Source organism: Lynx rufus, unplaced genomic scaffold, assembly GCF_022079265.1.
Source record: "Lynx rufus isolate CCGP_SWC_20201006 ecotype Redwood Valley unplaced genomic scaffold, mLynRuf1.p SCAF_1, whole genome shotgun sequence".
NCBI lineage: Eukaryota > Metazoa > Chordata > Mammalia > Carnivora > Felidae > Lynx > Lynx rufus.
Window position 1 is genome coordinate 106382472 of NW_025814823.1, and position 27602 is coordinate 106410073.

The following is a 27602-nucleotide window of genomic DNA, read 5'->3' on the forward strand; positions in this document are numbered from 1 at the left end:
TTGCTTCTTTCATCCCAAAAAGAATATATTTGTAGTCAAAATACAGAATTGTAACATGAATTTTTAAAAAGTTTATTGGACTGTAAGATTAATGTTTTCAAATGAGCTTGATATAAATGGCCACTGATAGATTATAAAAGTCTTGAAATTGAATACAAGTGCACCAGACAGGGCAACATCATTTTAGTTTTCTGTTCATTCTGCCCTCAAATATTTCCCTTAGTGCCTTTTGTTGTTGTTGTTGTTGTGTTTTGTTGTGTTTTGTTTTGTTTGCCTTTTCTCATAGGAGCTACTTGTGTATTAAAGAAGAAATTCTCAGCAAGTCACTTTTGGAATGACTGTAGAAAGTACAATGTGACTGTGTTTCAGTATATTGGAGAACTCTGTCACTATCTTTGCAAACAACCTAAGGTAAGAATAATCATTACCAGAAAGGAAAAGTAATTTCAGAAAGAAAAAGCATGGGGAGAAAATTAATTTTTGTTCGTGTATATTCTACTTCTTCCAGAGCATAGTTTGACTGACTGACAGATGTTTGCAATACCCCAAGATGAAATGAGTGTAAAACAAGTCAGAAAAAATAAAAGGAGAGCTAGGCAGGATTGTACTAATGTGCTCTCTATGGTGGCAGGATAGGACAGACCCACAATCCAGTCCACTTGGTGTTTAGACTGATGAAAATTTCTGTAAACACAGCACACATCTGATTATGACATTAGATGATGCACACAGAAAGCAGTTATTACAAGGTTGAATTAGAGAATCTTTTAAAATGCTGTTCTTTGAAAAAACAAAACAAAAGTAATGACATGGATTAGACTTGTTTTCTATTTCTTTTCTTTTGAATATGTGATTATATTAGTATATCTTTCTGTTTGGTTTTGATTTCAACTTAAAAAGAAATTTTGCTTTGATGTATGTTTGTCTGCCCACCTAAACCAATCATTTCCACAGACAATTGACAAATTGCCCCTTTCTGAAAATAGACAAGCAGAGAGAGTTGCAAGAGCCTGAAGTTTGTCTTTATTAGTTTGTTTGCTTTTTTGCCTCAGAGGTTATTTTCCTTTTCCTGATCTCATTTATATTTCAAGGTGCTTATTTTTTAACTGTCTGGTTTTCTAAACATTCTTGAGGCTATAAAGAAGTCAGCTTCTGTAATCAAATCTCCACCAGCCCCATGAATAATGGTGATAGACAATGCCCCCTGTGTAGGACGGGCAGCAGAATTGATGACCTGCCCTTGACCCTTGCTAAACTTCTTTGTTCATTTCTCATCACTTTTGCCATCATCATGCCAGCTTAAGGCATGGATGGTGGGCCAGATGTCTTCTCTGGCTGGCTAAAATATGGACATGTAATCCTTCCTTTACCCACAGCACAGCTGAGACTAGGCTGGAAGCATTTAAATAAGACTTTGTTGAAGATATGGGATTACACAGGGCAGAAAAACACAAAAAGAATGTGAAACTGGATAACCTTATTTATAAAATGCTCTCATTCACTTTAAGCTCATAGTTTACCATGTAGAGACCTCCCGTCTAGTTCCCGACCCACACCCCCCCCCACCCCTGTTGTGGCCAGAAGCCATCCTTGTTCTTTCCTTGGTCAGGAGTGCTTCAGTTAGCTACAAATTCCCTCGATCTATCGCTAAGACAGAGAGTCTCAGAGACATGTTCTAGACTTTTTTGACCTTTGTTCTCTTCGGGAGGCTTTGCCAATGTCGGTGTTGTGGTCTTCTGAAAAGACCTGGTAGAACAATTAAGTATAATGCCACAGCCTGACATATTTTCTCTTCTAGTTTTCATGGTGTTCTTTGGTAATGTGGTATCTGGACTAAGATAATTTAGGGAATTAATGCCCTCCAGTAAAATAGGAGCCACCTTCAGTAAAAGATAGATTAGGTACTTCTTCATGAACTTTCTAAACTGTGCCCCTATCCATTCCTTTTCCTCCTTATCCTTCAGTAACAACATTAGCTTTTTGCAAGACTTTTTTCTCTTTAAGTATGTACTGAATGGTTGAACACATGCAATTTTTTCTAACATTTTACTGTATTAAATAATGCTGCCATTAGTATCTTTATGCAAGATCACCAGTATAGGGGCTCAGAAGTGAAGGCTGACAAAGGACGTGGATATTTTGGTGATTTTTATGGCATATTTCCAAATTGCTGTTTGAAATGGTTAACGTGATTTAGAGTCTCATCGACCATTGTGGGAGGATGCATATTGTACGGTCTCTTATCAGTACTGTGTGATATTAAAAATATGGTTTTCTAATTATGCTTCATGGGGAACCAGCACCTCCTTCAAGGTTCCTCAGAAGTCCCTGAAGGAGGTGAACAGGGAAAATAGACCAATCTTCAAGATCCACCCTTTCAGATATGATGGATGAAACTCAATTTGGTTGGGCTTCTTAATAATATTTCGTTCGCACAAAGAATGTCTTGTTTTTTTAATGGGAAAACTATAATTTTATTTATAATTAAAGACTAGAAACAAACATGTTTTTAAATTTTCTGTTAAGATTACTGGCAAGGTGGAATAATTTTCTGTCTTTTTTCACCTGAAAATGTCTCTTCTGAGCCTTTTACTCATTTATGTCTTTAGCACATAATATTTTCTCTTACCTGTTTGAGCTATCATTTCCTATAATAAAGGTATTAATAGTTTGTCATGTTCACTAAAAATCTTTTTTCAGAGTGTTTTCCTTTGATTTTTTTTATAAAATGAAATATCATTTTCACCTCTCTGAATTTCTAATGCACTAATTTTGAGAAAATGCTATAGCTGCAGAGAATTTGAGAGAACCGAGAATTGAAAGTAGAGCACTCGATTTCTTTTAGCTAGTTAAATATTTTAATTCTTAACTCAAGTCCTTAGAAGAAAAGATAGTGTTTGTGAAATATTCTCTAAGCATTCACCTGAAGGAAGTGGAGAAGAGAAAGAAATAAAAATAGCTTTGCCCAAAGGAAAACTTAATAACTTTTTTAATGTTTATTTTATTTTTGAGAGAGAGAGACAGAAACTTAATAATTTTCTTAAGCAGAGATGCATTGTATTACCTAATCACTTTTGCTGATTTCACACAGAAGGAGAACAAACAGTTCTTGGCATTAAAGATCAGGAAAAGAAGAAAGTCATTCTGTTATGACATCTTACACTTTTAAGGAGGTCTTTTTTTTTTTTCCCCCCTGTCCAGTATTTATTCTTTTCAGTGAATTGCTTCTGCAGAGAAGGGGCCATGTCTTCTGTGAGCATAGCATTGAGTTCTGGTACAGCCAGACAGTGAACAGATGATAGGGTCCATACCCTCAGGGAGTTAAAAGTGTATGTCTCATAAACCGTGGTTTGAAGCCTCCTAGACACTTGTTTAAAATAAATCCTTAAAGAAAAGAAAGCAAAATCACCTATTCTACAAATACACCCGGATTTGTTGTCCATCCAAGGGTAAGTGATATATTCCAAAGGAGATTTACCTGTAGGTAGAATTCACCACCTGAGTCGAGTGTTTAAAAGCAGAATTCCTATATATTTTAATTCTTAACTAAAGTTCTTTGGGGGAAAAGTTAGTATGTGTGAAATAATCTTAAAGCAATTACCTGAAGGCAAATGGAGGAGGGGAGAGGAAAATAAATACAGCTTTGCCCAAAGCTGTATGTGGTTTTATTTAGTTGCATAAAAACACCCTGGACTTGGCTTTCCCTGGATGGAAGCATTTATCCACCCCCTAAACCCTGTCTTTTTTCTCCATTTCAAAAGTCCAATTACAAAAGTTCCTGTGGCGTACACATTGGATATGCCTCAAACTTCTGGCAGCAGCACTGCCCTTTTAAAACAGCCAAGGTTCTGGCCCTTCTTACTCAGAGGGATGGAGTAATTATTCTTTTCCTTGGAGAGTAGGAAAGCAGCTCTTCCTCACATCCATCCTCCACATTTTCTGCGTTACCAAAGTGCCATCATACAACTTCTGACTGGACCTACTTCTTTGGTTTCGTACCAGTAATGCTGCATTTAATATTGCTTGGTGAGGAACACGGGGGAGTGCTGCATATCACTGATCGTTTGGGGGAATTCCTGCTGCATTTCATCTTATTTAAATAAATTCTGCCTAAGACAGCAGGCAGCCTTCTCTAGGGATAGGATCATATCTGTCACTCACTCATTCATTCAGATAATATTGCAGGTTTCCATATACGGGGGCACCCAAGACAAACAGGACTCCTTTTCTCATGGATCTCACACTCTAGCTTGGGGAGAGAGAAAATAAACCAGCCAACACATGAAGGAAATTCATTACAGACAATGACAAGTGTGATGAAGAAAAAGAGGGTGAGGCGGTGGAGGATGATGGGTAGTGAGGGTGAGACTTTGCTAATTAGGTTGAGGGGTCTGGGAAGGCTTCCCTGAAATGGTGACCTATGAGCTGAGGAATTGGGATGGCAAGTGGGATCCAGCCATGGAAAAGCTGGGGGGTTGCAGTCACAACAAAGCAAAATAAAATAAAGGACACAGTCTGAGTATTTAAAGAGAAGGAAGTTTTGGCCAGGCCACTGACAGACCAGATCTTGAAGGGCTCAGTCTACGTGAAGGAGAAATTTGCATGTCATTCCCATCAGAGCATTTGGAAAAACATGAAGGCTAACTGAAAAAACTATACTGATTTGGGACCTATTTGAGGGAATGATAATAAGATTTGTTAATTCAGGGGTAGGGAGTGAAGTAAAAAATCAATGATGAGTTTCAGGTTTCTGGTGGAAATAGGTAAATTGGGAGCCATTTGCAGAGATGAGGAAAATCAAGATTTGAGAAATTAAAATGAAATTCCTTTTGTATCTGCTAATTTTGGTCTGTTCATGAGGCATCAAGGTAAAGAAGTGGAATATACAGTTGGATGTGGGAATCTGGAGCCCAAAGCATACAGGGGGCAGGATATAATTAGCAAAACAAAGACCTATGTTATGGTGCACATATGAAATGCTTTTTTTTCCAAGTTATTGTTATGGTTTATCATTTGGGCAATGTAGTTTGTCTCCATGTAAAACACCTATGTTTTCACATTCTAAAGGCATAGCCTACCTATACTTTCTAGTATATGTATTTTGGTATATGTATTCTAATGTATACATCATAAGTTACATCCCTTTTCTTCCTTCTGTTTTCTTTTCTTTTTTTTTTTTAGTGATATTTATTTTTGACAGAGAGAGAGAGACAGAGTATGAGCGGGGGAGGGGCAGAGAGAGAGGGAGACACAGAATCCGAAGCAGGCTCCAGGCTCTGAGCTGTCAGCATAGAACCCGACGCAGGGCTTGAACTCACAGACTGTGAGATCATGACCTGAGCCGAAGTCAGACGCTCAACCGACTGAGCCACCCAGGCGCCCCTCTTCCTTCTGTTTTCTTAAAAGCCAAGAAATTCACTGGCAGCTAGAAAGCATCTTTAGGATTCTAGATACTTGGGTTAAAGCGCATTAAAACTTTGACAAAATGGGTTACACTTGATTCCCATTATGAAAAGAGAGATATTTTGCAGGACCTGGATAACTGATAAATATTTATTAATTATTGCTCATCAAAAGCCATATAAATTTTACTGAGTTTTTTCACTAGCAGTGTTTGGACAATCCTGTGGGGAACCTTTAAGCGATTGCTGGGCTTTTTTGAGTGTAACAAAACGAAAATGTTGAGTAACAGTGATCAAGTATTGGCACTGTTAGATTTTTTTAAGACTTCAATTTGAAAAACTACCCACCCTCTTTTCCCTGAAGAACGCCCATGATTTCTTCCAAGCTTTAAGACCAGACAAGACAAGCTTTTTCCTTGTCGTGTTTAGGTAGGAGGTGGGAATGAAGAAGATATAGCAGTGTCAAAGGATACGATTCCACTAGAAGATACTAAATGATGCTGAGTTGATGTAGGTGAATAAATGCACCTTAATGGGTATATTAAGAACATTTGTTCTTTCATCGTGTTTTCATGTTCTTAGTTTCTACATAACCTCAAATGTTTTATCATCATGTTTTCCTTATTCCACCTCTTGTAAAAGATGTAGTTTATCAAAGCGTGAAGGTCTGGAAACATTTCTCATCACACTTAATAACCTCTAAAGAATGACATTTTTAAATTAATGTGAACTATAATTGTTATTAAGATGTCCTTAGTTTCATCACCATTTTCTTCTCTGGAACACTCAAAACAATTGATTTTATCTCCAAGACCTAGGCATTTTAAGATATTTATACATTTTTTGTTATTTGTTTCTCCCAGATATTTGAAACATATTATTATATGGTTGAGTAAATCATCTCTCTTTTAAAACTCACTTTTCCTTAAGTAAATCAAAGGTGTGTTTAATATTCTCATACTAGCTATGAAAGCATTTAGAAAAGTTGGCAGGTTCCCAAAACCTTCTTTTCTGCTTAGAAACTACAAATATACAAATATAGTCCTCAGAAGGACTAGGATAAGAAATAACTACAAGCACCCTAAATGCTAGTAGAATTAGCAGGGAATTAATGAATATTTTGAGAATGTTTTAGACTGTGTAAATTATTAAAAGCTTTTAATTGCTAATTTAAAATTTAATGATTCATATTTCATTAGTAGTGATACATATAAAATACACATTTTTTTCTGTCTATCTGCTTTTACCATTCATGCTATGATTTCCGTTAAGAGTACACATATCCCTTATTTATTAAATTTCCCAAGAAATTTACTTTATGCATAAAGTCATCAGATAGTTCATTAACTATGGAATCAAAAGACACAGGTTCAATTTCAAACTCTTTTAAAAAAATTTTTTTTAATGTTTGTTTATTTTTGAGAGAGAGAGAGCACGCACATGGGCATGAACAGGGGAGGGGCACAGAGAGAAAGAGAGAGGGAGACACAGAATCTGAAGCAGGCTCCAGGCTCTGAGCTGTCAGCACAGAGCCTGCCATGGGGCTTGAACCCATGAACCATGAGATCATGACCTGAGCTGAAGTCGGACTCTTAACCTACTGTAGAGCCATGCAGGTGCCCACTTTAAAAAAAATTTTTTAATGTTTATTTATTTTTGAGAGAAAGAGAGAGGGACAGAGCGTGAATGGGGGAGGAGCAGAGAGAGAGAGGGAGACACAGAATCTGAAGCAGGATCTGGGCTCTGAGCTGACTGCACAGAGGCCAAAGTGGGGCTGAAACTCATGAACTATGAGATCATGACCTGAGCTAAAGTCAGACACTTAACAGACTGAGCCACCCCAGTGCCCCTCAGTTTCAAATTCTTGTCGTATGACTTTCTGCTGGTCACTTCTCTTTGAGCCATACTTGCCATCTTTATCTAAAATAGGTGACAGTACTTACTTGTCCTCACTTGTCCCTCACATAATCCAGTTATGAGATATATGTGAAAAAATCTAAACTGGGAAGCCCAATACAAATGGAAGGATTTTATTTTTAAACAGAATGTGGTAATGTTTTCTGCATATGTCATTGTAAAATGAGAGTAATTTTTGTGAGTGTTGAAAATAATTGGTCTATGACCAATAAAAATCACACTTTAATTATAAAAGCCAGTTTCAATACAGCATAATTTTAAACTACAACTTTAAAATATTAACATATTAGTAATTTTATAATATTGTGTTTTCACAACTAAAAACACTGAAAACAAAAATATAAAATTAGAAATCCTGAAAATATGATGCCTGTTTCCTCTTGGATTATATACTATTTTTCCTGTATATATGGTATGTGAGTGAGGTTTTCCTACAGTCCAAATCGATTTAAAGTATTAAAGTTATATCTAAGATTATTTTATCATTTATTTGCAATTTTTCACGTTGCTTCTTCCTTTAATAGTATGTTCCTGACTTCCTTGCTATGAACATACAAAATCAAAGTGAGAAATGGCCAATCTTTACCCTGCAATGATCAAGTACAAGAATCTTCAGCAAGTGATAAATGACTAGAATTTTCCAAATGATCATTTTATTCCCAATGGAAAAAAATAACAATAAATTTAGAGTAAACATGTCAGGGGGCTAATTCCAACCTTTCCATTAATTCACCATGTGACATCAGGCAAGTAATTTAATTTGTTTGCCCTTTGGCATCAGGGAGTTTGGAATTCAAGCCTAACTTCCATGTCTCAAAAGCTCTGTGATCTTGAGCAAATTATCTTGCTTTTCTGAATAGCCAACACCCCAGTTTTTTCATCTATAAAATGAGTGTAATAGCAGTTATGTCCAGAGTTGATGTAAGGGTTAATGAGTTAAGTGCAGGAATTCAAATGGAAACAGATTGATCACAATGGCCAGGGACGCCCTGGAAGAGGCTTCCGGAGATAGTTTTTGTTACCTTAGGGAATATGCCTAAATTGAAGAGCTAGTCTCCAGCGTGATAGGTTCAGATTGCCCTTTATCAGTGTATGTGTTTAGATTAGACTCATATCGACCAAGCTCAAGAATGCCAGTTGAGAGCTTTACATGGTCTCCATTGCTGGATCTTCCTTAATCTTCCTGACACCTGATCTCAAAATTGGCCAAAGCCCAACTTTTCACCACTTCCTCTGGCATGCTCTCCTTGCCCCAACCTGACTCTCCGAGTTAATGACAACTCCATTCTTCCAAGTCCTCAGCCACACACACCCTGGGATCTCCCTTGGAGTTCTCTTTCCCTCACACCCCATCTAATCCTTGAGCAAACCCTACAGATTTGACGTTCAAATACATCCAGAACCAAACCTCAGTTTAACACCTCCCTGCTGCTCTCATCCGAGCCAGCTCTGGTTCCTTCTGATATTTTACCACTGGCTTCTTCTTCACTTCACTCTTGTCCCCTTAAATTCTGTTCTTGCATAGCAGTTGGAATGGTTCTGTTAAAATATAGGTTAGGTTGTGTTACTCCACTATGGAAATCCCTTTGATGGTTCACTTGGAAGAAAATCTCAGTTCCCTTATCACAGACCACACAGCTCTATGTGGTCTGCTTCCGCTACTGGGATGTCCCCTCATCCCCCGATTCGCTGCCACACTGCACTCTCTCCATGTTCACTCCACCACATTTGCTGCCCTGCTTGCTTTTCCTTCAATGAAAGGGGGCTCTCAGTTCCCTCCCCTTGAATGTTCCTTCAATATTTGCAAGACTCACTGCCTAGCCCATCCCAATCCCCCTCACCAGAGAGAGCTTCTCTGACCACAGTCCTACTGATGTGTAGTGTGGTGGCCACATTATGATACCATACACACACCAAGAGAATGTGAACAGGTTTATTACTTACATAATGGGGCTTTCTGGGGAGAGCAGGGCAGGGTCCCAAGCATATCCAAAAATGCCTTCAGGGATACCTGGGTGGCTCAGTCAGTTAAGCATCCAACTGTTGATTTCCGCTCAAGTCATGATCTCGAGCCCCACGTGGGGCTCTGTGCTGACAGTGCAGAGCCTACTTTGGATCCTTTCTCTCTGCCCCTCCCCCACTCACCCTCTCTGTCTGTCTCACCATAAATAAACATGTTTTAAAAATGGCTTCAGAAAGCAGGAGAAAGGGATGGGCTTGGCTTTTATCGTGATGAGGAGGAGGCACTAGGGTGAGTGGTCTTGTGCAGATGGGGCTGCTTGTGTGCTTTGAACTTCCTGTTGCTGCCAAGGGAAGGAAAGCTGGGCTTTCTCTCCTGCTTGCCCAGATGTGAGGCGGGGGAAGAAGGGAGTGTTGGGGCTTGAAGGCTAGCAGTAGTCATACACCAAGAATGGAGTCAGACTCCATTACAATGTTTATCCCATAGTCTTTGTTTACTGCTTTATTTTTCTTCATGGAACTTATTATCCTGTTATAGATTTTATATGTACTTGTTCTTTATTCTCTCTTAATCCCTCCCTTCTCCTATTATATAGGTTCCAGGAAAGCAGGGACTTTATCTTTTTCATCTATAATTATATCCTCCATACTCACAATGGTACCTGACGTATAGTAGGTGCTCAGTAAAAATTTGTTGAGTTATTTTTAAATTGTTTTTAATGTTTATTTACTTTTGAGAAAGAGAGACAAAGTGCGCATGGGTGAGGGACAGAGAAAGAGAGGGGCACAGGATCTGAAGCAGGCTCCAGGCTCTGAGCTGTCAGCACAGAGCCTGATCCGGGGCTCAGACTCCTGAACTGTGAGATCATGACCTCAGCTGATGTCCGACACTTAACCCACTAAGTCACCCAGGTTCCCCTGTTGAATTATTATTATTTTTTAAATAAAGTAACCAATGTAAGAAGCTTCATTGCTGGGATACTCATGTACTCATGACCAGCACGATCTTTCACTAGTCCCAGCCCTGCATGGTAAGCTCAGTTAAAATCAGAAAGTCAAGGGGCACCTGGGTGGCTCAGTTGGTTAAGCATCTGACTTTGGCTCAGGTCACGATCTCACAGTTCGTGGGTTTGAGCCCCGCGTCTGGCTCTGTGCTAACATCTCCGAGCCTGGATCCTGCTTTGGATTCTGTGTCTTTGTCTCTCTCTGCCTGTCCCCTGCTCAGCTCTGTCTTTCAAAATAAATAAATAAAATAAAAGGTTAAAGATTTTTTTATAAAAATCAGAAAGTCAAGTTCCTGAGGACAGAACTCAGAGGTAGTTTGGATAAATCAAAGGTTTGCATCATTGCCTGGAGCAAGTCAGACCATTGCTGCATCCAGCTCAGAGCAGAAATAATCTTGGTAATGGGCCCCTGCACTTTTCAGAACATTTCATTAATAAATCACAGTAGTTGTGGCTCAGGTGACCCTTTTTCTGGGTTTCCAGAGAAGACTACCCTGCCCTCTATGTTTACACAGCCCTTTTTGTACTTAGATGAAATAAAATTCAGGTTCAAGGCAAGTCTTGCAGAGACTCTTGGAACCACTCTTTCTCAAACAAGGCAACTTTGAAATGTCTCCGGTCTAAAGCAGGACTCTCCCCCTGCTCTGAGTTCCCCACCCCGAGTGCTGTCAGGTTAGAAAACACCTGTTCAGAAGCAGATTGTAAATGGCAGTCCCTCTTAATATTATATCTAAAAGATAAGTGTGAAATAAGCCCACAATGTGGCTGCAGAAATTTCTGCTTTAACACTTGAAATCACAGAGGTCTTTTCAAGCTACTATTTATGCCTTCAAATAGTTTGTGGAACTGTGGCCTGGCATCTCGGAAACTATGGCCTGCCCAAACCCACGCTGGGGAGGCAAAGGCTTATGGGGTGCTGGAGCCCGTACCCAGTTAGCAGTAGAGGTCTCTCCTTTCAAGTACTCTCTGGTCCCTTCTCGACAGAGGCCTCCACTCTGTCCCCCACCATTCCTTTCCCCCTTCAGTAAAAGAGAGGCTGCAGGGTTTTTTTTTTTTTTTTTTTTTTGCCTGGATTCTTTGCCCCAGGATTCTCTGACAGCGTGTTTGCATTTAGTGTTACTCTTGTACCCATTCTGTAATACCCATGTGGCTCACTGCCTTTATTTTTTCAAGGTATAATATTGGAGTGGCTGTGAAGGAAGCAAACTGTTGGAATGTAGTTCATTCCTATTATATGGAGTGCGTTGATGTGACACATGCAATTATGCATGCATAATTATCAGTGGGCTTTGGGAAAAAGGTCTGACATTGAAGAGAATCAAGATGGAAGAATCATAATCCCTAACATGTGTTGTTATAAATTTTAGATGATCCTTTAGGAATTAGACCATACTTTTTTTTACGCACTAAGCAGCTAGTTATCTGGGACTGAAGGCGGAAAGGATTTGCCCCTTTGTTTTCACTGTCAATTTCTATTTCTTTTCTGTGTCTCCATCTATCAACAGATGCTCTTTGTTTCCCGAGAAATCATAGTTGATGCCAAATTACCTGTGTTTAAGCAGAACCTCCAGAGTTTCATTTTTCATAGGCACATAAAGAGGCTATTTTGCTTGGGTGTGTTTTAGATTTTCTGAGGAGGATTAAGCACATGTTCTGGAAGAAGAAGACTTTGTTTCTAGGAGGGTATTGTTAGAGGCCTGCCCACTTCAGCAGTTGAATAAATAAATAAATGACTCAGTAGGAGGTTGCTGTAGTTCAACCACTGACTGCCCTGTAGCAGCTCAACCAATAGACGCTGCTGGAAAAACAGCTCCCCAAGAGCACTTTGAAGAAACAAGAGCCTTGGTTCCACTTGATGTGAGTCCTGTATGGTCACATCTGTTGGGCATTGTACGTCCAAGTTGGAATGGATACATGGTACTGAAAGGCAAATGAAAAAAGTGCTCTCCTGAAATCCAAGACCTTGGGATCTCTGTCCTAAAAGGTCTGATTCATCCAGCAGATTCACTTTTAAATTTCAAGTGGGTTGAGTGTCTGACTCTTGAGGTCGGCTCAGGTCATGATCCCAGGGTTGTGGGATCGAGCCCCGCGTCCGACTTTGCACTGACAGAGCAGAGTCTACTTGGGATTCTCTCTCTCCTTCTCTCTCTGCCCCTCTCCAACTCGCACACTCTCTCTTTCTCACTCTCTCTCTCTCAACAAAAATTCAAATGGGATTTTAAATGGCTGGAGATAAAATGAATACTTTGTGTGTGTTCTAAAATGGCTTACTCTACATGTGTGCAAGTCCATAAATATTTAGGCACTAACTACTGAATTGGAAACCCGTGTTTTGATTGCTTCCTATTACTAAATCCTGGGGAAAGGTTGGGAAAAATAGAACATGGGCTTTGGGGGGTACGGGGTTGGGGGGCTTGAGCTGTTTTTTTCTGTCCTGTTTTTTCCTTCCTTCCCTCCCTGTCTTCCTTTCTTTTTTGACTTGCTTTCCCTCTCTTTCTTTCTTCCTTCCACAGATATGTTTTAAACATCTCTTATGTACCAGGCACTGGCCTAGTCAATGGAGCACAGCAGAGGAGAGAAAAGGCAACAGCCCTGCCCACACAGGGCTTTCATTTTCATGAGTTCAAATTCTGTCTCTTGTTTATTTCATGTCTATGACCTTGGACCTGAACTTCATTATCCCAGTGTGCAAAATGGGGATAATACATCTTATTTTATAGGGTTATCATGGTGATTAAAATGAGGTAATACAATAACCTGGACACAGGGACTCAAACATATTCTTGTTCTTTCTGCTTCTGCTGATTTGGCTGCAAACATGTCTTTTGTTTTTTGTCCAACATCATCCTCTGGATTTCTGTATTTGCCCCCTTTCTCTGTCTGTCTCTACCTTACTTGTTTTTCCTTGTTTGTTTCTCTATTTGCTTGTATCCCTTTCTGCATGTCTCAGTACCTGTGTCTCTCTGGGCAACCATGTGTCTCTATTTTTGTGTCTCTGTGAGTGCATCTTTCTCTCTCTCTTTGAATATGTTTCTCTGTATCTAGTTTATCTTTTTCTTTCTACCTTTCTGCCTATGTGTGTGTGAGTGTTTGTGTGTGTGTGTGTGCGAGAGAGAGAGAGAGAGAGAGAGAGAGATCGCATCCCTTTGTGTGCAAGCACTGTTGTCTTTGTGCCCCGACTGTGTTTTTGTTTCTCTGTATCTCTATTTCACTCTTTGTCCCTTTCTTTTATTTATACTCTATCCTTTCTCTCTGTCTTTATCTCTCTCCCCACCCTTTCCTCCCCCTGCCCTCTGTCCTTTGCTCTGTGTGTCACTCTTGCTTTCTTCTGTGTAGGTCTCTCTCACTTTCTTTCATTTTTACTCTGTGTCTTTCCTGCTTTCCATGGATCTCTGTTTGTCCCTTATGTATTCTCTCTCTCTCCATCACTTTGTCTCTCTCATTACTTGTTCTCTCTGCCAGTCTGTGTCTTTCTCTTGCACATGTATATATGTAAGTGTTATGTATTCCTTCATTCATCTAATTGTGCTTATATTTATGCATGCTTTCCTCATTCCATTCCCTATGCAGCTCAGATATCTAGAGATATTTAGGTAGTAACCTCCTGCCTCAGGGAGAATTAGAAGAAATAGGAATTTGTTCTAACAAGGTTTGAAGGGGGGTGCCTGGGTGGCTCAGTCAGTTCAGAACCTGACTTCTGCTCAGGTCATGATTTCACTGTTTGTCGGTTCAAGCCCCACATCGGTGTCTGTGCTGACAGCTCAGAGCCTGGAGTCTGCTTCAGATTCTGTGTCTCCCTCTCTCTCTGCCCCTCCCCTGCTTGCATTCTCTCTCTCTCTCTCTCAAAATTAAATAAACATTAGAAAAAATTAATAAAAAAAGAAGGTTTGAAGGAATTTATGGACAGAGAAGGGGATTTTTTTTTTTTAATTGTAGGCGGGAGTTGAGAAATTTTGGTTGTGTTTTAGATGATGTACTGGCTAGTTTCTGAGCAATTATAAAACGTACACATACAAAACCAAATATAATTAGCAACTCTTAGACCCACCTTCCAATTTCCATACATTCCAGGGTCACTTTTTTAAAGCTCCCTTTGCCAATCCTTATTATGTTTTCTTTCTCACATTTCCCTTTCTGTTGACCCCCTTTTTCCATTTCCTGACCCCTACCAACCTCCCAGTTCATCATGCCAGTGGATGCCAGGTTAATATAGTCATTACCTCAGGCTCTGCTTGAAGTAGATAGAATAAAGATACCTTGAGAGTTAGATAAGGGCATTTGATCTTTTCAGACAAAAGCCTTATCCTAGTTTTGATAACTTGATTTTTCTACCAATTGAATTATTTTGAATGAATGTCCTTATTTAGTAAACTTCTATAGCTGTGGCCCACACAGGTTAAAGTCTATGAAATTTGGTTTGTAAACCACCTACTTATTGTTTTCTGGAGTGTGCCAACACATTTTAGAAATAATGATACTTGCTCAAACTCATCTCTGACCTGAAAAGCTTCCAAGAGTTGTACCATATAAAAGATTGTTCTCTGTTCAAGCAGAATAACTCTTAAGATTTGCAGCACTACTGTTTTGTCTAGAAAAATGGCAGTGGAAAATCTAAGAACTAGTTCCATGCCAGGTAGGCAATATCCAACATGCCCATGGGAGCTGGGAGCCAGTACAGAACTGCTCAGGGTTATATTTAGTGGTAGAAAAGAATCCTCTGTCTAAGAAGGAGCTGTTCTTGTCTGAGTGAGTTTTTTTTCTGTCTGGAAAATGTTTACCTTAAACCCTATTGATGTGGGACTAAGGAAATCAGCAAGTTGGAGTCTTACTTTTGATGTACCCACACTCTTGTTTGCCTCTTATTTAGTTTCTTTAATTTCTATTTTATCAAATAAGGACTTCTGTAGTTTTAAAAAATCAATCTGCTCTCAAGATAAATAGTAACCCCCTGCTATCAATACCTGATCTCTACAGGTAAACATTCTTAATTATTTTAAGATATTTTAGGTGGTTATATAGTCACGTATTTCTCAATAAAATATGTATATGACTATTGACTTTTCAGGTTTTTCCTTCCTTTTTTTTAAAGTTTATTTTGAAAGGGGGGTGTGGGGAATGGGGAGGGGCAGGGAGAGAGGGAGAGTGAAAGAATGCCAAGCAGGCTCCAGGGTCAGCACAGAGCCCTATGCAGGGCTCAGTCCCACAGGCTAATATCAAGAGTCAGACAATTAACCAACTGAGCCACCCAGGCACCCCTTGATTTTTAATTGTCATCTACCTGACTTCCTGCTCACATATATACATACATTTCTTCTCCCTCTTTGTTACCAATATGATTGTGATCATTTTAAAATATGTTGATCATCGGTTTTTTATTATAAAGAAATTATAATATGTAAATTTTATTCATAGCTGAGGCACAGAATGTGTTTAAAATATAATTACAATTTGACTTTTGCAACATTTTATTTCTTTTTTTTTTTTAATTGGTCAACAATATTTATTGAGAGTTTTCTGCATGTCAGGTCTGGAGTAGACTCTTTAGACTTAATCATAAATTACTGTCAGGTCATAAAGCAAATTCAACGGATGAACAGAAAATATCTAATATAAAAATTGAAATGTATTAATTTTAAAAATTAACATATGAATAAATTGTCCTGCCCATTTTCCCCTAGGAAGTCTTCACAACCCAGGAGAAAAGATTTACTCCCTAATTTCCACACCCCTCACCCCTGCCATGTACAATGATGACACATATCCTTTTTTTTTTTTAATTTTAAAAATAGGTTTTATTTAATCCACTATATCCAAGATAATGTCATTGCAACATATAACAGATATTTTAAAAAATTGAGATATTTTACAACCCCTTTTTTTTTTAACTAAGCCTGAATCTGGTGTGTATGTAGAGGTCACAGAATTTACAGTTAAAGCAAATAGATTCGAATGACTAAGTTGTTCCAAATACAGTTAAAATTTTTCTAATGACTCAAACCAAGAATCGATTTTTAAATTTAAATCTCAATTCATTAAAATTAGGTAAAATTGATGAGCACTGGATATTGTATGTAAGTGATGAATTACCAGATTCTTCTTTTTTTTTTTTTTTTTTTTTAATATACATCCAAGTTAGTTAGCATATAGTGCAACAGTGATTTCAGGAGTAGATTCCTTGGTGCCCCTTACCCATTTAGCCCATCCCCCCTCCCACAACCCTTCCAGCAACCCTCTGTTTGTTTTCCATTTTTAAGAGTCTCTTATGTTTTGTCCCCCTCCCTGTTTTTATACTATTTTTGCTTCCCTTCCCTTATGTTCATCTGTTTTGTATCTTAAAGTCCTCATATGAGTGAAGTCATATGATATTTGTCTTTCTTTGACTGACTAATTTCACTTAGCATAAAACCCTCCAGTTCCATCCACGTAGTTGCAAATGGCAAGATTTCATTCTTTTTGATTGCTGAGTCATACTCCATGTACATATATATATATATATATATATATATATATATATATACCATAACTTCTTTATCCATTCATCCATCGATGGACATTCGGACTATTTCCATACTTTGGCTATTGTTGATAGTGCTGCTATAAACATTGGGATGCAGCAACATCTTATTTCTAATAATAGCCTTTTTAAAAAGGCATTGAGGTTTCTAAATGCCTAATGAGTTAGGATCTAAATGAATTAGTATTGCAATACTAATTCATCTCAAACTCTCCATTGAAGCTGAAATTTCTCATTATGATTTAACACTTCAAGTATTTTTAAGCAATTTTATTTTTTTTCATGAAGACCTTCCCCCTGAATGTCCTTAAGAATCAGTCATTGCCCCACCAAATGCCTACAATATTCTGATTTCTATCACTATAGATTAGTTTTGCTCTGAGTTTAATGATCTCACCTTTTATTTAACACTACTATTTTCAGTAGATTCCTCAACCCAGACTGGTGTCTGTCTGGATGGACTTCTCCAGAGGGGAAATCTCCAGTATTTGCCTAATGTGTAGCAAGGGCAGGTGCCCAGATGTATATCACCCGTGCCAGACTTTATCTGTGGGTGTGGCTGCTTGTTTTCCACCCAGGCTTCTACCTTCTTCATTCTTTTTGAAGAATGCTTCCATAACACCTTAGGGCATTTGTTGTGCCCCACCTATGGACTTTGATGTCAGCCTTCCCCACCCACGGCTGTTACCTATTTACTTTGCGGTTTCCAAAATGACCTTTCACTCACATTCTCTTTGTTCTTGAGAATTGATCGGTTAAATCTTTCCTTTAAGACTGAGAAGGAACTGAGATAAAGAATGTGATCAACCGATCATTTTTAATTCTAAGTGTCAGGGACATTGATTTCTCTATTTTATTACTGTTGTTGATGTATTATTATTTTTTGTTAAGTTTGTATTTTGATGAGGATGGAGGTAGCTCAGTGGGAATCATGGATTTACCATAACTACATTGATAGTATAGTCTGACTCTAATTTTTTGGTAAGGTATAATTGACGTTTAACGTTATGTAAGTTTTAGGTGTACAACATAATGATTTAGTATTTGTGTATATTGCAAAATGATCACCAAAATAAGTCTGGTTAATATCCAACATCACAGATAGTTACACATTTGTTTTTCTTGTGACGGAAACAGATTTACTCTCTTGGCAACTTTGAAATATTCAGCCCAGCATTATTAACTCCATTCACCATGCTGAACATTACACCCCCATGACTATTTCATATTTGGAAATTTGTACCTTTTGATCCCCCTCACCCATTTCACCCTTCCCCATTCCCCATTTCTGTTCTCTATATCTGTGAGCTTTGGGTTTGGGGATTTTTTGGGTTTTGCTTTTATTTTTAGGTTTCTCATATAAGTGAGATCACATGGTCTTTGTCTTTCTCCTTCTTATTCCACTAAGCATAACACTCTTGAGTCCATCTATGTTGTTGCAAATGGCAATATTTCCCTTTTCTTGGCTGAATAGTAGTCCTGTGTGTGTGTGTACCACTATTTATTGACTGATAACATCTGTCAGTAGGCCCTTAGGTTGTTTTTGTGTCTTGGGTACTGTAAGTAATGCTGCAGTGAACATGGGGGTGCATATCTTTTTCAGTTAGCATTTTTATTTCCTTCAGATAAATACACAGATGTGAAATTGTATGGGATCCTATGGGAGTTTTATTTTTAATTTTTGGAGAAATCTCCATTCCATTTTCCATAGTGGCTGTATCAATGCACATTCCCACCCACAGTACACAAATGTTTCCTTTTGTCTACATCCTCACTAATACCTGTTATTTCTTATCTTTTTAAAAAATTGCCATTCTAACAGGTATGAGGTTCTCATTTTTGGTCAGTGTATAATTCATGTTACTTAATGTATTGTATTGTATTGAATGTAGAGGAAAATATAGTTCTGTTTTCCCTTTCAATTCTAAAATACAAATTAGAAGTAAAATATAAGAATATTATGCATTCAAAAATAATATTTACAAGTAGTTGCCATAATATTTGCACCGTCATATATTATAGTGATTAGATGACCTCAGTTTATTGTTTCCCACCTGCTATGTGGTGGGTTTACATGACTACTGCAGTACATAGGTGAGATAGATGTTCTCAGTTCTCAGCAAGTGAATAAAATGAGAATTATAGTATTATAGTGGTATTCAACCTTTTGTTCCAAGTTATACAGATAGTAAGTAGTAGAGCTGAGAGGATAAGCTCAGGTACATTTTATAATTCTTTTAAACTATTGCTTGTTTCCTGAAATAAGCTTTCTTCCTTACCTAATCTCTACTAAAATAAGGCTTTCATAATCTGGAATGTGGGAAGAGCTTTTACCAGATAATAAAAGCTATATTACTCTAGGCCAGTGTTAGTTTCCTTAGCTATTGGATGTGGTTCTGCAACAGAGTTAAGCATGATTTGTTTTTAACTTCCCTTCCATTATTGCATATGTGCACCCAACTTCTGGATATTTCCATTTAAGTCATAATAATGAGAGAAAGAGCTGAGAACTAGAATGAATCAATTACAAGTCAAATCTTTTCCTCTAACAGAGAGAAGGAGAAAAGGATCATCAAGTGCGTTTGGCAGTTGGAAACGGCCTACGGAGTGATGTATGGAGGGAATTTTTAGACAGATTTGGAAATATTAAGATGTGTGAGTTTTATGGAGCTACTGAAGGAAACATTTGTTTAATGAATCATAATGGGAAAATTGGATCCGTTGGGAGAACAAATTTCCTTCACAAAGTAAGTAGGGTATTTTCTTTACAAAAGAAATATATTGAGATCTGCTTACCTCTCTTCTAGACTTTTTGTTTGTGAATTATGGTAAATATTATCACCTTTCTTTTTCCTTTTTTTTGAAGTTGAGAACTTCTATAAAGTCATGGCCTCTAGGTGAACATAGATTATGAAAATCTTAACCATCTCACATGTTTTCCTCTATAATGTAGGGATAATGATACCTAAGTCTTTTGTTCTGTTTTCAAATTTAATGATGTAATGTATAAACAGCAAGCAAAGTTTCTAATACATGTTAATTTGACTCTTTTCATTTTGCCTGAGTATTTTCAATGCAGGGTTTCTGCTTACCCTTCATTTTTATATCACTCAAAAGTTATGTACAGGCTTCTAATGAATCAAGATACTGCTAAAAATCGTAAAAGCTGCCCCAAATCACTTATCTAGGAGTAAAAAACTTCCTGCTGATTTCTCAGTAACAACTGTGGAAGACAAAAGATTGAACAGATGTATTCAGCTGGTTTGGTGAAAGTAATTGTCAAAATAGAGTTTATAGTCATCGATATTTTTTAAGGAATAAAAGTGAAAGCAAAGAAAATAGTCTCTAAATTTATAAAGCAAAATGTATGTAACCTCAAGAGGAACTAAAATAAGGCTGGAATCATAGTAGGATATTATATTATAGCTGTTTCAATGTTTGATAGAAGAAGCCAAAGAAAATCTGCAATGATACAGAATAATGCAATAAAGAAACTACTTGAGCTAATGAATATATATAGGACACTGCCTCTAAAAACTGCAGAATAGGGGCACCTGGGTGGCCCAGTCCATTGAGTGTCCAGCTCTTGGTCTCAGCTTAAGCCTTGATCTCAGGGTCATAAGTTCACGCCCCACGTGGGGCTCTACATGGGGCTCCATACAGGTTGTGGAGCCTACCAAATAATAATAATAATAATAATAATAATAATAGTAATAATAATAAATACAAATAATTTGAAAAAAACTGCAGAACATCCATTCTTTTCAAGCCCTTATGAAACATTCACAAAGATTACTGGCCACTTAGGGAATTCCAGCAAATCTCAGAGGGTTGAATATAGATGATGTTTCCAACAGCATTTTAATTCAAGTGGAAATAAATGTTTTAAATGACAGCTAGTTCGGGGCGCCTGGGTGGCGCAGTCGGTTAAGCGTCCGACTTCAGCCAGGTCACGATCTCACGGTCCGTGAGTTCGAGCCCCGCGTCAGGCTCTGGGCTGATGGCTCGGAGCCTGGAGCCTGTTTCCGATTCTGTGTCTCCCTCTCTCTCTGCCCCTCCCCCGTTCATGCTCTGTCTCTCTCTGTCCCAAAAATAAATAAAAAACGTTGAAAAAAAAAATTTAAAAAAAAAATGACAGCTAGTTCATCTCCCATATATTTGGAAATAAAACATCACTAAGTTTCCAGTGAGTCAAAAAAAAAAAAATAATTGAAGTTAAAAAGTAATTTGAGCTGAATCAAGATGAAAGCATTATATTTCACAATTTTTGGACTCACATAAGAATGGTTGAAAATTTGTGAGCTAAATATCCATTTCTGGGGGTTAATTAAAATGCAACTGAGGGGGCACCTGGGCGGCTCAGTTAAGCATCTGACTTCAGCTCAGGTCATGATCTCATGGCTTGTAAGTTCTGTGCTGACAGCTCAGAGCCTGCTTCGGATTCTGTGTGTCCCTCTCTCTCTGCCTCTCCCCTGCTCACAGTCTTTCTCTCTCTCAAAAATAAATAAACACTTAAAAAGTGTTTTTTAAATACATAAAAAGCAACTGAAATAAACCTAAAGAAAATAAAAAGAAGGAAGTAGTCAAGAACATAAATTAAAGAAATATAAAATAAACAGTGAGGAGCATCAAAAGAGAGAAGCATATAATTTTTAAAAAGCAGAGAAATAGATTCAAAACTGATAGAAATTGCTCTGATGTTTGTAACCTTGAGAAGATACAAACTATTTTTATGATGTGCTCTTTGGGATTTTGAGGGTCTTATTGACATCACAGACATGCATGTACATTCTGAAAAGTAATTTTGGGAAAATAAGTGCTGACAACTACCGAGGTTTACAACTCCTTCCGGTTAATTTTCTCAACTCATTGCAATGGTTCCATTAAAAATTTGGTATTCATGTTAAAGCTCTTTAGTGAAGCTGAGTCATTGCAAAGTAATCATCCAACAAGAGCACAATGAAGAAGATTTGTATTTTACATTACTGGCTTGACTTCATTATAATTTTATAATGTCTTAAATTCCCTGCCAGACTGTAATACTGTCAATAAAGCAAGAAGGCATGATTGTCTCCAACTGATTTGGAAAACTTCTGATTTCAAATCTAGGCTCGGTTATGTTTTCAGTTTGGAAATGAAAAACATGGTACCTCATATCATATGAATTCTACCTTATCTTTTCTCACTGCATTTGCATATGAGTTTGTTACAGAGCAGGGAAGCTGAAAAATTTGGACCAATAATTGCTTCATGATCGTGTGGGGAGATTTGATAAGTCTGTCTCTCACAAATTTAAACTTCATGGAGGCCTCCTCTCCACTTACTGTCTCAGAAACAAATCAGCCTCCAAAGATGGGATATTAACAGAGAAGGAAAAAGAAGAGGCATCAACACAGAGCTCCTGTGACCCAAGTGTCCTTCTTGTGTGTCACATTTACCATTTAAACGCACACAGCTGAAGGGCTCTGTGTGCCATTTGTGCCCTCAGAGCAAACACTATATTTTGTGACAGTGCCTTTGATGGACGAACCTGCATTTGATAACAGCAACAGACTGGCTTTTCCTTATCCCTACACCCAGGGATAACATAATTGGGAAGGAACAAACACAAAATCCCTACAGAAAATAAAACTTGAAAAAAAGAGAAAAGATAAATCTTAATAAAAGGTAGCTGAAAAAATAATATGGATGCACAGAAAATAATAAGCCCTCCGAAATGACCAGGGAATGTTTCCCTTAATTTCCCGTAATTTCAAAAATTGCAATGATACTCTCTTTAAAAATAAGAGCTCAGGGACGCCTGGGTGGCTCAGTCTGTTGGGCGTCCGACTTCGGCTCGGGTCATGGTCTCAGGTCTCGTGAGTTTGAGCCCTGCGTTGGGCTCTGTGCTGACGGTCTGGAGACTCAGGGTCTGGAGACTGCTTTGGATGCTGTGTCCCCCCTCCCCCCTCTCTCTCTCTGCCCCTCCCCTCTCTCTCTCTCTCTGCCCCTCCCCTGCTCATGCTGTCTCCTTCAAAAATAAATAAACATTAAAAAAATTAAAACATAAATAAAAATAAGAGCTCAAAAGAGAGGAAAGTTCCAGGGAAATGTCAATCAACAAAAGGAGTTGGAAAGTAGATAGAGTCAGCTCAAAGAAAAATAAAAGGGAAGATGAAAGTATTGCACAAATGAACACCACTTTATAGGCTGTAACATTGTTAGGGAGCAAGATAGATGGGATTAAGACATCACACAAACACAATAAAAAGAATAAGCAAATAGGAATACAAAATAAATTAGAAAGATTTTGGAAACATAGACAGTTATCTGACATGTGCTAATTGGTGTCCCTGCAGAAAAAGAAAAGTAAAGAGAAGACTCTTATTTGAAACCTAATAGAGGAAAACTTCCTTAAAGACTTGAATCTTTAGCAAAAGAGCACATTGTGTTCCAGGAACAAATAACTTAATGCAGGATGATCATCAGAAAAATATATGCTGTTGAAATTACTGAACACGAATTAAAGATCTCTAAGGAGATGCTGAGGCAGAGAAAACAAAGGTTGTACAAACTGTAGGTTGAAGATGTGAAACAGCTCAGGCTTCTCTCAAAATGAGGACAAAACACTCAATGCCAGAAAGAAACAAAAAAACAAAGTAATGTATTCACCAAAGAATTTTACTTCTGACCCCATTGTTCTTTGAGTCTAAAGAGGTGTTCTCAAAAAGTTAAGAAATCAGAGACTATAACACCCATGTATTTACAGGAACGCGGTACTTTATCAAACTCACTTAGTGAAAATGTCCAGTCATCCTGAAGATAAAACAGAACTTAGAAATGAAGGAATCACCTTCAGTTAACAGGATTGATTGAATCCATTTAAATATAGAAGATTGAACAGCTCCAAATTATGTTTATAGATGGAATGGAAGTATAAATCCTGAAAATATAAAAATAATTATAGCACTAACAATGATGGGAATTGGGTGGGAGCAGAGGCCGAAACACAAGTGCTAATTCTTTCATCTTACATAGTAAGTCCATAAATACAGTGTAAATAAAAGGCTCCTTCACATGTCTTTAAACTTTTTTATTATCTTAAAAGTAGGCATTTTTTTTTCAACGTTTATTTATTTTTGGGACAGAGAGAGACAGAGCATGAACGGGGGAGGGGCAGAGAGAGAGGGAGACACAGAATCGGAAACAGGCTCCAGGCTCTGAGCCATCAGCCCAGAGCCTGACGCGGGGCTCGAACTCACGGACCGCGAGATCGTGACCTGGCTGAAGTCGGACGCTTAACCGACTGCGCCACCCAGGCGACCCGAAAGTAGGCATTTTTTTAAGTTTATTTATTTTGAGAGAGAGAGAGAGAGAGAGAGAGAGAGAGAGAGAGAGAGGAAGAGTGGGGAAGGGGCAAAGAGAGAGACTCCCAATCAGGCTCCGTGCTGAGAGCCCAGAGCCCAATGCGAGGCTTGATCCCACGAACTATGAAATCGTGACCTGAGCCAAAACCAAGAGTCAGTTGGTTAACCAACTGAGCCGCCCAGGTGCCCTAAAAGTAGGTGTTTTTTATGGACTAGGAAATTTAGCTAACTATGAAGTTAGGCAATAATCCATACAAGCCCTCCCTTACCTCTGACAGCACTTGTAGTTATGAAGTCCCTAAAGCCCCCTTTGGGTTCAATAATTCACTAAGTACTCACAAAACTCACAGAAAGCTGTTATGCATAATAATTACCATTTATTACATCTAAAGGATCTAAAGGATACAGATTAAAATCAGACGGAGGAAGAAGCAATGGGGCAGAATCAGCAGGGCACCAAATGCAAAGGCTTCTACTCCTTTCCTGTGGAGACAGGATGGCATTCCTCTCCTGGAATTGACAGGTGACAATGTACATGGAGTATTGCCAGCTAGGGAAACTCACCAGCCTTGACGTCCACATTTAAATGTAGCTGGCTGCTTCTGGGGCTAACCTCCATCTCCAATCCTTCAAGAGGTCAAGCTAGGGGACCCAAGGCCCCGCCCCTACATCGCATTATCAGTGTGGTTCAGACACTAAATCTAACTCGTATTGTCACTATCCACATGCCGAACAGCCTGAGGCTAACAAACATACTGTTGGCCATGGCATTGGAGGGGCATAGAGATTATCTGCCAGAAGCTGAGAGTGAAAGCCAGACCTCCGGTTAACTTCTGCAGTTAAGGTTAAATTCTTTACTTCACAGGGACTGATATCTTTTACACTAAAGGAACACTGTAATTTAACTTGAGCTCCATTTTCATTGGTTAAACTCAAGGAAATTTAAATTGGTTTCACTTCCTAAAATGGTATGGTTTCATTTGTCAGAGAGTATATTTTATTAATCAGTTTCCTACCTTTCTCTCTATCAATTTAAACACATTTGTAATGATGCTCATCAAATGAACTCCTTTATACAGTCTATTAAAATTTGTCAGTATGCCTCACCCTGTGAACCCATTGAACACAGTGGACATAGTTTCCTGTTGATGTGCAGGTTATATTCTATTGGGGAAGGCAGAAAACAAACAAGATAAACATAACCGATTAACAGAGGCAATGAGTTTTGTATTTCCTTTCCAGCTTCTAAATGTACAGATGTGAATAGACAAAAGCATGCGGACATGTATGGGAACTCTGAGGCACTGTGTACAGCCCCCAGGTGTGTGCTTCACAGTGCTGGGGATCCGTTTACCTAGTCTGTTATGAATGCGATCCCGTGCAGCTCTGCTCTTGACACGCATACCTATACCTGTGTGTGCGCATATACAATCAGGGGATATTAAAGTGGGGATGTGGGGTGCCTGGGTGGCTCAGTCAGTTAAGCGCCTGCCTTCAGCTCGGGTCATGATCTTGCAGTTCGTGAGTTCCAGCCCCACATTGGGCTTTGCGCTGACAGTGCAGAGCCTGCTTGGGATTCTCTCTCCCTCTCTTTCTGCTCCTCCCCCGCTGTTCTTTCTCTCTCTCTCTCTCTCTCTCTCTCTCTCTCTCTGAGTGAATAAATAAAATAAGCTTAAAAATTTTTTTAAAAGGTGGGGATTTATTTACTTTTATTTGTGTTATTATAACACAGCCATTTTTGTAATCGTGTGGAATCTCAAAGGCAAGAAAAAAATAGAAATCCCTCTAGCTGAAACTTAATACTCAGACCCAGACCATCTCAAGATGCTGCGATATATTTAAATTTCATTCGTATGATAAAATTACCCAATTTGTGACCTGCAAGTCCCCTATATGTGACAACAGGCACAGTGGTTTGGTGTAGAATGAATCGCATCCATGAATGTGGTTGATCAATTAATCTGAAAGAAACAACACTAATGCTGATATCATCAGCTCCTGAGCAAAGTTTTCAAACTATAAAACATGTTAAAGGAGATTGGTAATGAACAAGGGCGCTCTTCCTGTTTGATCAAAATGATAAATGCAGTTCCGGAACTTCTGGAATCTCTCCTTTTACCAGTCATTAGGCAAGTGGCCAGAAAGCTGTTATCCCAATTACAGACGAAGACCAACAAGATGCAAGCTTGTCTTTTAATAAAGAATCTTTATGTCTAGAATTACAATATATTTTGTTTTGCCTCCTCTCTCATTGACCCACATCTTAAAATGGGATAATATTAATTAAATTATCCCATTAAATTAAATGCTGTTCTTCAGCTTGTAGCAGTGTCTGACATGCAGTAGGCACTCAATCAACATGAGTTGGTGTCAGTTATATTCATCACAAGTAATGAATTGTGATTCTAATTACATGTGGACTTTACTGACATTAAAAATAGGGGTGCCTGGGTGGCTCAGTCAGTTAAGCTTCCGGCTCCTGACTTTGGCTTAGATCATGACCTCATGGTGTCATGAGTTCGAGCCCTACATCAGGTTCTATGCTGGCAGCACAGAGCCTGCTTGGGATTCTCTCTCTCTCCCTCTCTCTCTGCCTCTCCCCAGCTCGTGTGCTTTATTTCTCACTCTCTCAAAATAAATAAATAAACTTAAAAAACAAAAACAAATGTTTGTGTCTAGTCTTCAATGATAAATAATACATTTATCTCGGGGTGCCTGGGTGCCTCAGTCCGTTAAGCGTTCAACTTCGGCTCTGGTCATGATCTCATGGTTTATGAGTTTGAGCCCTGTGTCAGCCTCTGTGCTGACAGCTCAGAGCTGGAGCCTGCTTCGGCTTCTGTGTGTGTCTCTCTCTATCCCTCCCCTGCTTGTGTGTGTGTATTCTCTCTCTCTGAAAAGTAAATAAACATTAAAAAAATTTTTTTGTAAATAATACATTTACCTCACTAATTTTATTAATCTTTTCCCACTTACTTGTTCTATATTTGTTCATTTTGTTTCTCCTCCTCTTGGTCTCTGTCTTCTCTGTGTCCTTCCTTATTATTTTTTCTTACCTCCTTTTATTATCTCCATCTTAGCTTACCATTTTCTAGTTCTTCTTAATAAGATTGTTTAATGGATCAGGAAAACCTCAGTTTCCTTATATATATAAATATATATAAATCTATATATATATATTCCTTATATATATAAATATATATATAATTCACACGTTAGTGGATTGTGAATCCGCGTGGCATGGTAACATGGACATTACAAGAGCAGGGTAGCTGGAAATATTTGGGGACAAGGAGAGATGTCCAATTAGCTTGCTTCCCAATCTGGTGAGTGTGTTCTACCAATTTACCATCTCATAGCACATGAGTGCACAGAGGTACTGAGTTAGTTTAGGGACATTAAGGTGAAAGGCCTAGGGAAAAAGTTCAAAGTCCGTGTCAAATAAGTATTTTTTAGGCATCTG

The 27602-nt window shown here is 38.4% G+C and overlaps 1 protein-coding gene across 1 annotated transcript in view; it reads left to right on the forward strand.

The window, feature by feature from the left end:
- Positions 1-27602, forward strand: part of SLC27A6 (solute carrier family 27 member 6) — a 75447-nt gene that overhangs the window by 36322 nt on the left and 11523 nt on the right. Inside the window, exons 4-5 of the mRNA XM_047084176.1 lie at positions 287-411; positions 19349-19543. Coding sequence (XP_046940132.1) covers positions 287-411; positions 19349-19543 — 320 coding nt within the window. The remainder of the gene's footprint in view (positions 1-286; positions 412-19348; positions 19544-27602) is intronic.